Consider the following 13,569-nt stretch of genomic DNA (forward strand, 5'->3'; position numbering starts at 1 on the left):
GCCCTAATATCCAGAGTATACAAAGAACTCAAAAAATTAGACAATAAGAGAATAAACAGCCCAATCAACAAATGGGCCAAGGACCTGAACAGACACTTCTCAGAGGAGGACATACAGTCAATCAACAAGTACATGAAAAAATGCTCACCATCTCTAGCTGTCAGAGAAATGCAAATCAAAACCACCCTAAGATACCATCTCACTCCAGTAAGATTGGCAGCCATTAGGAAGTCAAACAACAACAAGTGCTGGCGAGGATGTGGGGAAAAGGGTACACTTGTTCATTGCTGGTGGGACTGCAAATTGGTGCAGCCAATTTGGAAAGCAGTATGGAGATTTCTTGGAAAGCTGGGAATGGAGCCACCATTTGACCCAGCTATTCCCCTTCTTGGTCTATTCCCTAAAGACCTAAAAAGAGCATGCTACAGGGACACTGCTACATCGATGTTCATAGCAGCACAGTTCACAATAGCAAGACTGTGGAACCAACCTAGATGCCCTTCAATAGACGAATGGATAAAAAAAATGTGGCATTTATACACAATGGAGTATTACTCTGCATTAAAAAATGACAAAATCATAGAATTTACAGGGAAATGGATGGCATTAGAGCAGATTATGCTAAGTGAAGCTAGCCAATCCCTAAAAAACAAATGCCAAATGTCTTCTTTGATATAAGGAGAGTAACTAAGATCAGAGTAGGGACGAAGAGCAGGAGAAGAAGATTAACATTTAACAGGGATGAGAGCTGGGAGGGAAAGGGAGAGAGAAGGGAAACTGCATGGTAATGGAAGGAGACCCTCAGGGTTATACAGTGGAGGGGGTAGAGAGAGAGGAGGGGAGGGGAGGGGAGAGGTGGGGAGGGGGGAGGGTGGAGGATGGGAAAGGCAGCGGAGCACAACAGACACTAGTATGGCAATATGTAAATCAATGGATGTGTAACTGATGTGATTCTGCAATCTGTGTATGGGGTGAAGGTGGGAGTTCATAACCCACTTGAATCAAAGTGTGGAATATGATATGTCAAGAAATTTGTAATGTTTTGAACAACCCACAATAAAAAATTAAAAATATAAAAAAAAAAAGATGAACCCAACTACTATATATAACTATAGAATTCTAATTTTTTCAAAAATTTGCTTCTTAGAATAAAAGAAATACAGAACAACTTTCTAACTAGGTATTGAGATTAAATAAAATGAGAAAACATTTTATAAACTGAAGAATGAAGATAAAAGTAATTGCTCTGGACCTTTTGATGCTGGTTAAAATTATTTAACCTCTAGCTAGATTAAGGGGAAAAAGAGCAAAAGCACAAACTACTAATCTCAAAAATGAAAAAAGTGTTATCACTACTGATCCTAAGAACATTGAAAGGATGACAAAGAAATACCATGAGTAATTATGCCCATAAATTTGATTATATGAAATTCTTTAAAAGATACAATCTGCCAAAACACAAAAGAAGAAATAGATCATTTGAACAGCCTATGCCTTGATAATGAAGTTGAACCAATAACTTATAACCCTATATAATAGAAAATACCAAACCAAAATGGGTTCACTGGTGAATTCTACCAAACATTTAAGGAAGAAATTATACCAATTCTCTACAATATCATCCAGAAAATGGAAGCAGAGAGAATACTAATTAATTCATTATATGATGCCAGTATTACCCTAATGCCAAAACCAGACAGACATTAAAAGAAAACTACACATCAATCTCTCTCACGAACAAAGATATAAAGATATTCAACAAAATTTAGCAAACTAAAAACAACAAGGTATAAGAAGAATTATAAACCACAACCAGGTGGGATTTATTCCAGGTATGCAAGGATGGATCAGCATCTGAAAATCACTAAATATAACAAATATCAACAGAGCAGAGAAGAAATATCATCTGATCATAATAACAGATATGGAAAAGGAATCTAACAAAACCCAACAACCATTCAAGATTAAAAACCCTCAGCAAATGAGGACTAAAAAATTCCTCACCCAGTAAAGAACATCTGTTTAAAAACATACAGCTAACATTAAACTTAATGGTAAGAAACTAGATGTTTTCCCACTAGATCAGGCAAGAATGATCTCTTTCACCATTCCCATTCAACTCTGTACTGGAAGTTCTAGTTAATAAAATAAAACATGAAGAGTTAATAAAAAGTTATTAATTAAGAAAGAAGAGGGCTGAGGTTGTGGCTCCGTGGCAGAGAACTTGCCTTATATGTGTGAGGCACTGGGTTCGATCCTCAGCACTAGATGAAAAAATAAATAAAGTTATAAAAAATTAAGAAGGAAGAAAGAAAACTGTTTTTGTTCACAGATAACATGACTTGTCTTTAGAAAAATACAAAAAGAAAAAAATTTTAAACTTCTGGAACATGTAAGTAATTAAAACCAGGATATATTTTACCATATAAAAGTTAACTGCTCTCCTATGTACCAGCAATGAGCAATTGGAATTTGAAATTAAAAACACAAAAGATAAAAAGATAAAAAAGAAGTACTTAATGTAGGAATAAGTCTAACAAAGTATGTATCAGATCTGTATAATGAGTAATAAAACTCTAATGAAAGAAATTAAAGATCCAAAGAAATAGAAAGATATTCCATATTCATAAATAGGGAGACTCAAAACTGTTAACATATCTTCCCAGCTTAATTTGTAGATTCACACAACCCCAACAGAAATCCCAGCAAACTGCTTTGTGGATATTAAAACTTATTCTAAAAGATACATGAAAAGGTAAAGACCCAGAATAATCACACAACACAGATAAAGAACAAAGTCAAGGAACTAACACTACCCAACATCAAAATTTATTATTAAGTTATAATAATCACTATGGTGGTATATTGGTGTTGTAGTAGATAAACAGATCAATGAAATCAGAATAGGTCCTGAAATTATACCTACAAAAACACACTCAACTGATTTTTGACAAAGAAACAAAAGCAATTCAATAGAGAAAGGATAGTCTTCTCAACAAATGATGCTGGAACAACTCAAAATGAGCATCCTAAAAAAGAAAAAAAAAAAAAACCTAAACATTGGCCTTACACCAGAAGTTATCACAAAACTAACCACAGACTTAAATATAAAAACACAAAACTAAAGCTTTAAAAGGTAACATAGAAGAAAATCTAGATAATTAGATTTGGTGACGACTTCTTAGATACAACATCAAAAGCAAACTCCATGACAGAAAAAACTGGTAAATCAGACTTAATTAAAATTAAAAATTTCTACTGTGAAAGACACTGTTTAAGAGAATGAAAAGAAAACCCCAAAAGAAAATTTTGCAAACTACTTTGAAAAGCATTATAACAGGATTTGTACCTAAAAATACAAAGAATTCTTAAAACTTAACAATTAGAAAACAAACAATTCAACTGAAAAATGGGCAAAAGAAAACAAGATAGCATTACACACCTATTAGGACGTTTATAATCCAAAAATACCAAGTATTGACACAGATGTGGAAAAACAGAAACGGTCCATTACTGGTGACAGAAATATAAAATGGTAAAGACACTCTAGAAGACACTTTAGAAGAAGACTTAAAAGTTTCTTAAAAAGCTAAGCTTTGTCTTATCAGATGACCTAGCAATCCACTCACAGGTGGTTAGCCAAACAAATTAAAATCATAATGTCCACACAAAAATCTTAAAAAGATTTAAAAATTGCCAAAAAAAATGGAAATAACCAGGATACCCTTCAATAAAAGGAAAAACAAACTGGTACATCCATATAATGTAATAATACTTGGTGATAAAATTATGAAGCCACAAAATATGGAGGAACAGTTAAATGCATATTGCTTAGTAAAAGAAATCAGTCTGAAAGGATATATACTATGTTCCCAATTACATGACATCCTGGAGAGGGTAAAATTACTGAGAAAACAAAAACACCAAACGTTGTTTGGGAACTGAAACAAGGCCAGGAGGAATGAATATATGGAACATAGAGGAGATTTTTAGTGCTGTGAAACTATTTTCTACAACACTGTAATAGTGGCTACATGGCATTCTATATTTGGCAAAGCCCTTACAAGTATACAACCGGAAGGGTTAATGTATCAATACTGGTTCATCAGTTATAACAAATATACAATACTAATGCAATATTTTAATAAGGGAAACTATCTGCTTCATTTTTATAAGCCTATACTTTCTCTAAAAAATAAATATTCCTAGCTTCTTTAAAATCTTACTAGGACTCACACAAAATATTTTCTATTATCCTATGTGTACTTTTAGAAATTCAATAGTAAACTGGGAGCAATGGCGCATGCCTGTAATCACAGAAATCACATGCAGATCAGGAGGCTGAGGCAGCAGGATTGCAAGTTCAAAGCCAGGCTCAGAAACTTAGCAAGGCCCTAAGCAACAAATGAAATATAAAAAAGGGCTGGAGATGTGGCTCAGTGGTTAAGCACCCAGGGGTTCAATCCCTAATACTAAAAAAGATTCAATGGTAACACCACAGATGTAATCTTCTTAACAGTGCCAATTATTATAAGAGAAATGTTTCTGCAAGTATTAATTTCTATCTTATAAAGGTCAATGCAAATCAAGTAAACAAAACAAAACAACAAAAAACCCTTCTAGAAATCCCTGAATTTTGTCATACATTGAAATTAATGATAAGTTTTATCCTCACAAGCGGATGTTGTTTTTATCCACTTCAGTTGCAAAATACTACAAAATCCTGACGTTCAACTATAGGCAACTGAAATGATAAATATCTCATTATTTATTATATTGTCATATTTTTCTGAATTGGTATAAGATATTTTAATTCATGAACTTTTTTTTTTTTTTTTAAGAAATCACATGTGTATAACAGAAAAACATGCTGTTAAAAAGTTGGTTATGGTCTGGGATTGTGGCTCAGTGACAGAGCGCTTGCCTTGCACGTATGATGTACTGGGTTCGATCCTCAACACCTCATAAAAATACATAAATAAAATAAAGGTATTGTGTCCATTTAAAAAAACATTTTTTTAAAAAAAAAGTTGGTTGTTGTGTTTTTTTTTGTTGTTTTGTTTTGTTTTTTTGTACTGGGGATTTAACCCAGGGATGTTTTGCCATTGAGCTATATCCCCAGTTTTTATTTTTTATTTGAGACATGGTCTCAGTAAATTGCTTAGGGCATCACTAAGTCGCTAAGGCTACCCTTGAACTTGCAATCCTCCTACCTCAGCCTCCCAAGTCCCTGGGATTGCAGACAGGAACCACTGCCCCTGAACCTTTTTGTCATTACACTGCTTCATCTGATGCATTCCTTGCCACTTTTTCTAGCTTTAATCCACAAAGAATATGCCAAACCAGTGGTTTAGAACTAATGAAATGAAAAGAATTTTCCAAGTTTGCTTTAGTTGTACAAATTCGTGAAAACTGGCAGCCTGTATAGAAAATCAAAACCAAATCACCTAACCAAAACAAACCAAAAATTACCTCCTAAATTATCCAGGGCAAGCAATTTGTTTCTTTAATTCCCTCTTAGACACCCCAATATTGGAATCAACATTTTGATTTTCATGTATAAAGATTAGGTTTCTTCAAAGCAGTAAATAAAGTGCTTCAAGGTGTTTTTTCAGTAACAGTGACATCCTTATACTGATTAAATGTAACTACTAAGTGTCTGGTAACTAAGAATTTACTCTAGTAGAGAATAAATCTAACTAGTCCACATGGGGATTGAACGCATGACCCTAATCAAGCACCAAAATAGCTATCTTTAATTAAGAAGTGCTTCCATTTATTTATAGACCACCTGATATACACCAGATATTGTGCTAAATGCTTTATGTATGTTATCTCTTAAATTAAAAAAAAAAAAAACATTTCAAAGTATATACTATCCCTATTTAACAGATGCAAAAACTAAGAATCAAAAAAGTTAAGAGGGCTGGCATTTTAGCTCAGTGATTGAGCACTTGCCTCGCATGTGTGAGGCACTGGGTTCAATCCTCAACACCACATAAAAAAATAAATAAATAAAACAAAGACATTGTGTCCATCTACAACTAAAAAAGTATATTAAAAAAAAAAGGGTTAAGAAGGTAAACTGTACAAGAGCTTTTGCCAAAATCTTACACATAGTAAATGAAAGATTAAGGACTCATAAGCAGGTAGGTCCAACCATCTCAAAAGGCCTGCTTTGTTGTATATAACAAAACTGTACTATCAATTCTAAGCAAATTAAAAGGTATACGGTAGAATGAAATAGAAAACTGTGTTGATTTTGATCTGAACACAATATCTGAATTCTGAACATCTACATTCACAAATAACTTAGTTATCTTGATAATACAAACAAAAGATAGTTATAGACTGTTGCCAACTTAAAGTTTTTCCACTTTACAATAGTGCAAAATCAATATACATTAAGTAGAACCATGCTTTGAATTCTGAATTTTGATCTTATCATGGGCTAGCAATGTGCAGTATGATAATCACTCTTGGTGATGGGCAACAGCAGTGAGCTTCCAAACAAACACATGATCACAAAGGGAAACAAGTGATACTCTATAGTGTACTATGTTGTTAAATTATGATGTTCAGTAGGTTAGGTGCATTAAATGCTTTTTGACTTATGATGGATTTATCAGGACATAAACCCATCATAAGTTGAGGATCATCTGTAATTTTTAATCAAATTCTTCCTATTCCATTAAAAAGAAGAAAATAAATAAAAAGAAAAAATGTCTGTTATTGTTTCATAAACTAAAATCATGGTATATAATATATATGTGTAATATATAATATATATAGGTAAACTGTAAAACAACTTTTGCTTTATAGAATTATTAACTGTTATAATATTTGTTTACATTAGTGTGTACACACTTTCTTTAAAATGTTATGTTAAAGATTTTCTACCTCTAGAATTAGAGATGATCATTAAATGAGAAGAAACTGTAAAAAAGAGAAGTGTACCAGTAAATGCCAGATTAAATAATCAAAACAATCTCTTCAAGGACATAATAATAAGGTTATTTAACAAATATTTATTGTAAACAACCTACTACAAATTAAGCTCTCATCTCTAAGCTAGTAACTAGAAATGCAAAGATACCATAAACAGCTCAAAGGATTTACAATCTAATAGGGCAAATGGACTAGTAGAAAACTATAATTCAAAAATATCCAAAATATAAAAGTGCCCCGTGAGATAGAATGAGTTCTACCCTCTAATGATTAAGGAAGCAACATACTACACTTCCATAAGTAGTAGCATTTCAGCCAGGCCCTAACGAGTGCGTTGGTTGTAGGGCCACACATCTTAGGTGAAGAAACAGCATGAGCAAAGCTGGGTACACAGATGTTTGTAAGAGTGAGTGGACTGAAATGACAATAGTACATTATGTATTGGAGAAGAGAACAAGAGATCAAGGCTGAAAATATAATTTGGAGTCACATCATAGACAATCCTCACTATCATCTTGCTAAGAAATTTTTAAATTCACTAAGAGGATGACAAACCAAACTAAGTTTTTCAAAAGTCTACCTGGATAGTAGCAACATGTCTCTATTTCAACCTCTGGGCAATGGCTTTCAGTTGAATGGCCTGTGTTGTTATACTGGCTCCACTACTTTAATAGCTATGGACTTTGGACTGGTACTTAATATATCTGTGCTTTAGTTTTCTCACATATAGATGAAAGTTAAATTACCAGTTTCTTAAGAGGGATCAAGATTTCTAAGTGTCTAAAACATCAACTAGCACAAGTCCTCAATAAATGTTATAATTACACATAATACCTACTTCAGCCCAGCACTACAGAACTGAGACAACAGAAATAATTCCAAAACAAAAAAGCCCCAGTAACTATTAACTATGGATGTACTAAAAGGGCAACTGCAGAATTATCAGAGATCTATATAAATAAAACAGTAATTTGGATAAACCCTGCAATCTTATTACAGTTGATTTTGGAAAGTTCATTTTTAATTATATCAGCTCATTAATGCCTCAAATTATTATTTTTTAAGGTTGTTCTAAAAGACAACCCCTATGTAATGAATTATCTTTTTCACCTCTTACAATGTCTAAAATATTATACTTTTGCAATCAAACATACTAAATTTAAGAGGAAACCCTGGGAATTTTTGTTACAATTGCAAGGTAACAGAATAACACAAAAGCAAAAACCTGTGATGTTCGAGTCTTGGCAAGAGGAGAAGTACATGCTTCTTGAAATTGATCTTCATTAATTCCAATTTCTTTGAGGTAACTTTCTAACAGCTTTTCAACCTAAGAAGGGAAAGTTTAACTTTTATATAGAAAAATTCTATTTTTTTTTTTTTTTTTTTTTTTTTTATATTTTATTTATTTTTTTATTTCTCGGCGGACACAACATCTTTGTTTGTATGTGGTGCTGAGGATCGAACCTGGGCCGCACGCATGCCAGGCGAGCGCGCTACCGCTTGAGCCACATCCCCAGCCCTAGAAAAATTCTAAATGACAGTATACCTATTAAGTATTCAATTTAAAAAAGTATAATTCAAATGCTTTTGCATTAATCTATGTAATATTATATTGAAATAATATTGTCATTTCACCAAAATATAACAAAAGCTAATTTTTTTCAGAGAATCACATAAAATCATATTTCCTTTACTAGAAATAATAAAAGTCAGAATTATAAAATTCAATGTAGCACAACTTTTCTGCTACTCAACAGTCATTATTAAAAATCATAAGACAACCATAACTAAGTGAAAAACTAACATTTCCCTGCAGGCATCAGCCAAAAAATGATAAAATATAAAGATCAAATGTAAGATCCCTATAATTATAAATCCAGTCCTTAGATTCTAGAGTGGAAGAGAGATGAAATCATAAAAATGAGATGCTCAGAGAAACCATTGAGTCTAATACAACTGATAGTACTGTTAGGGTAGATAATATTTGTGAAATTAAATAATTTTAATGAAACAACATCAATTTTTTTTAATTTAGAAAATTACAAGCATCATTATTCTAATTACCTTTTAAAATCAGTGAAAAATACTTACAAGCTCTTTGTACTCCTGATGAATCTCTGTATAAGTCAATTTGCTTTCTTCCTCATCATCAAAAACTAAATTTGAGAAAAATATAGTGTAAAAAAATCATTTCACGAATACAAATTTATAATCCATTCTTTACAAATGGAACTGTCATTCTGATAATTTAGCTCTTCAGCTTTGAATTCCTACGGTTTTTCTTAAAAACAACTTAGATATGTAAATCTACTTTTTAAACTGTAATTTTTTTTTGTACCAGGGATTAAACGCAGGGGCACTTAACCACTGAGCCACATCCCCATCCTTTTAAAAAAATATTTTTTAAATTTTGAAACAGGGTCTTGCTAAGGTGCTGAGACTGATTTTGAAGCTGCCTCAGCTCCGAAGCCACTGAGATTACAAGTATATGCAGCCACACCTAGCTAAACTATAAATTTTTATGAGATCCAAATTTTGACCAATTCTTTCACATGAAAATAAATATATACTGGATTTCAAAGACCTAAAAAAATTGGGGCTTGGGATGTGGCTCAAGTGGTAGCGTGCTCACCTGGCATGCGTGAGGCACTGGGTTCGGTCCTCAGCACCACATAAAAATAAAATAAAGATATTGTGTTCACCTAAAAAACTAAAAAATAAACATTAAAAAAAAGACCTAAAAAAATTAAAAATATCTGCTGGGCTGAGTGGTGCACACCTGTAATCCCACTGACTCTGGAGGCTAAAATAAGAGGACTGCAAGTTCAAGGCCAGCCTGGGCAACTTAGTGAGACCTTGCCTCAAAATAAAAAATAAAAAGGGCTGGGTGTGTAACTCGGTAGTACAGCACCACTGGATTCAATCCTCATACTGGTAAAAATAAAAAGTAAAATATCAAATTACTACTTTTAAAAATAAGCATATATGCTGACATAATATATTAGGTACAATGTTAAATATATTATTAAAATTAAGTAATATACACAAATACATATAATATATAATATTAATTTAAACAAGTTTTCTCTCATTTAAAAAATATTAAAACAAAATCTCCTTCATATTTAAGATGAAAACTAATTTGCCACAACATAAGGCAACAATTTCTTCATAAGCTTCTAATGGAATATTATTAAACATTAAATCCCTTTTATAACAGTCTCAAAATTATTTTATTGTACTGGAACTTTGCTAATGTAAAATTTGTTCAAAGTGACTAGGCCATTTTTATTACCACAGATGAATAAATGAAGTCAAAATAAAACCAAAACAAAAGTTTACTGAATGTTATTCGTGAAACAATTTAGATTAAGAATCTATAATCTAATTAAGAAACCAGGACACATTCATGAATTGTAAACAATAAATATTTTTTTTCATTCCCCCAGAATGATCTTCCTAATTGGCAAAACTAACTTCTGTGATATTCAAGTTAAAACTCTTCCAATAACTGTTCACTTCCTTACAGAATAAATGCAAAATCCTTAGAAGGCCAAACCAAGACCCTCCAGGATTTGATCCCAAGTTTTATCTCACTTTCCACCACTCCAAAATCCAAATCTTGTCCTCCTAACAATACACAACTACTTGTAACACTCCAAACATAACATATACCACTTCAAAACCCATGCCTTTCCTTTTTTTTTTTCCCCCCTTTACTCCATCCCTGTCCCCTCTCTACCAACCATTCTAATGCCTGATGCTGTTGCACACACCTGGAATCCCAGCTACTTAGGGGCTAAGGCTGAAGGACAACAATTTCAAAGCCAGCCTGGGTAACTTAGTGAGATCCTATCTCAAAATACAGTACTGTGGCAGAAGGTAGGGGGAGATATTGCCAAGTGTCATGTCATATTACTATGATCTGCAACACACTCTGAAGTACTAGTTTGGTTAGGTCTCTCCTCTCAGCCCATAATATACTACACAATGTACCTATCCTTATTATAACACCTGCCACTTTGTATTTTATTCTATTTACCTGTCTTCTCCATGACATTATATATTTCTCAAGTACAGGATTTTGTTATTCATATCTATCCCTAGTTTCTGGTTCAAGGAAATGCACTATTTGAAGTAAATGATGATGTCATGAAGTTGTACAAACTAATATTGAAATCATCTAAAGTAGAGAATAGCACATTTTAAGCTCAAGTCAGTGAATTATAAACAGTTATTTCAAGTGTCACTGGCATGTTTCTTCTATTTATCCTACAGCCACTCTGTAACACTGCATATACATTCTATACAACTGCTACATAAGCTGTTTTCAGTTCATTCTAAAACCAAATTACTACACTATAGTGTTTATGAGGCTGAAGATATGCTTCTCTGTAAAATTACACTATTGGCTATATTATTACTAAGATGCAGCCTCTGTCTGTCTGTCTGTCTATCTATCTATCTATCAGGGATTGAACCCATGGGAGCTTTACACACTGAGCTACATACCCAGTCCTGTGTTTTGAGACAAGGTCTTGCTAAATTGGCCTTGAATTGTGATCCTTCTGCCTCAGCCTCCCAAATCTCTGGGATTATAGGGATGCTCCATTGTGCTCAGTGCACTTTTGACACTTGGGAATAAAAAGATGAACAGGGCTTTTTTTTTTTTTTTTTCATTTCAGCATTTAGTCTCAGCGGGGTAAATGGAATTAATAGATGACATAATTTCTTTTTTCTTCTAAAGGAGGTCAGAATTCAACATGCCTCATCAGTATCATGATGGCATTTTAAATGCTTAAAAGAAGTACAAGTACGTTATTTTGTTTTTGACTGTCCCTAAAAATTACCTTTAAAAACAACACTTAATAACTAGTATTTGACTTTTGATTATAACAATGAGAATATAATAAAGAATTAGTGGTCAAACAAAATTTCATCTTTACCAGATTAATGGAATCTTCTTGAAAGAAGTCTTAAAGGATTATCCAGCATGATGAACCATTGAATAGCTGAATCCTTTCTAACATCTCCATTAAGTCATTATCTGATCCATTCAAACACTGCTAATGCCTGGGGGAACTCATTACCTTTTCAGGCAGGCCTTAGCATCCTGGATACCAAGCATTTCCTTCACTGAAATTTGTTTCCTTGCAGCTTGTACCCACTGTCCCCACCTCTATCCCACTGATTCTGACCATCAAGTCCTTACCATCAACACCTTATAAGAAAGACATTCAAATGACTGAGGGATGTTATTACTCTAAGTCTTGCCCAAGCTAAATAACCAAGACAACATCTGGACATTTGTCCATGACATAGTTTCTGGTTCCCTTTCTGTGAAGGCAGGATTGAATTCTGAATAAGTGTGAACTGATCAGAAACCGGAGGTGCCTATCCTTCAAAGGAACTATTATGTGACGTCTGTATGTCTCAAAAAAAAAAAAAAAGAAAAGAAAGAAAAAAGGACCCAAGCACATGCCGCTATCACCCCCTTTTTGGTATAGCTGAGAGTAAAGAACTCAAAAAGCAGAATAGAGCCCAGCGAGATCTCGGGCTCTGGTACTGCGGGAGTAATCACATGCCCTCCTTTGGCTCGTCAACAGGTCGGGGTGAATTATTTTTTATTTCCTACACTGATTCCACAGGGGAAAATGTTAGGGATCAGAAGGAACTCAAAGGAAAACTGGCACTTCTCCTCCCAGGTAACTGGGGAAACTGTTAAAGAAGCCCACCCAAAGAGTCCAAGGGTCCAGGGCAGCAATGTGCGGATGGGGCGAAAAACCGAACATAGAATTAAAGTCTAATGTTTTTCGGACGCGCGGCGTGGAGCAGATTGGGGAGGGCGTCTAGGTCCGCATTTTCAGATCTGGGGGAGTAGATGCAATTCCTCCTACATAACTAGCTCCAAATCTGGTCGGCCAGGATGGAGACGGAGAAGATGAAATGATGTGTGGTGACCGCCTCCCTGACACTGCTGGTGCGAGAGAGTCAAGAATAACATTGTCAGTTCGGGCTCTAGTTTTTACCTTCACATTTCTGCTCCACAAAGTCCAAGATGGGGATGGACCAGTCGGGGCCTCGCAGGAACCCCGCGATGCTCTCCACCACCCATTCCACCTCGTCCTCTTCTTCCGTAGCCATCCCGCCCCTACCGGGCGACGCAGATCCCTAGGCCAAATTCCGGGAGCTGGCTAAGGCCTTCCGGCTTCAGGAAGCCTAGAGGGAGTCGGGGAAAGGGTTGCTGGGGCCACCTGGATAGGAACTACAAACCAGTTAACGTAAAATGGTCGCTATGGCAACAGGCGCAGCCGCCCCAGACTGCGGCCCGGAAGTGAAGCCAGCTTCCCTGGCCTGCACACCTCAGAGGAGTAGGGGCTTTTAAAGAATGTTTCCGATTGGCTGGAAGGGAACAGTAAAGGATCAAAAGATAGCCTTCCACCCATTGGTCCGGAGTTGCTAGGCCAGAGAGCAGAAGTGTAGGCATTGGTTAGAGATCCTAGAAGCCATCTCCGCGTTCCCTCTTCTGAGTGTGCGTGGAGCCGAGGCTTAAAATCGCTAGCGGAAGGCTGCCACGAATCTCTGAATGACAAGGCTTCAAAGGTTTTATTTCATGATTGG

At 34.8% G+C, this 13,569-nt stretch overlaps 1 protein-coding gene across 2 annotated transcripts in view; it reads right to left on the reverse strand.

The window, feature by feature from the left end:
• Positions 1–13,313, reverse strand: part of Cfap36 (cilia and flagella associated protein 36) — a 41,279-nt gene extending 27,966 nt beyond the window's left edge. Inside the window, exons 1-3 of one of the 2 annotated variants that reach the window (XM_046423749.2) lie at positions 12,978–13,313; positions 9,040–9,104; positions 8,174–8,275 (exon numbers count right to left, since the gene is read on the reverse strand). In XM_046423749.2, the coding sequence (XP_046279705.1) occupies positions 8,174–8,275; positions 9,040–9,104; positions 12,978–13,092 (282 nt within the window). In that variant the 5' untranslated portion in view covers positions 13,093–13,313. The remainder of the gene's footprint in view (positions 1–8,173; positions 8,276–9,039; positions 9,105–12,977) is intronic. The other variant, XM_046423740.2, reaches the window with a different exon arrangement.
• Between the last annotated feature and the right edge of the window lie 256 nt (positions 13,314–13,569).

The sequence above is a fragment of the Marmota monax genome, unplaced genomic scaffold (genome assembly GCF_021218885.2).
Source record: "Marmota monax isolate L192 unplaced genomic scaffold, Marmota_monax_Labrador192_F-V1.1 WCK01_AAM20220418_F8-fsc00015, whole genome shotgun sequence".
In the NCBI taxonomy this organism is placed as follows: domain Eukaryota; kingdom Metazoa; phylum Chordata; class Mammalia; order Rodentia; family Sciuridae; genus Marmota; species Marmota monax.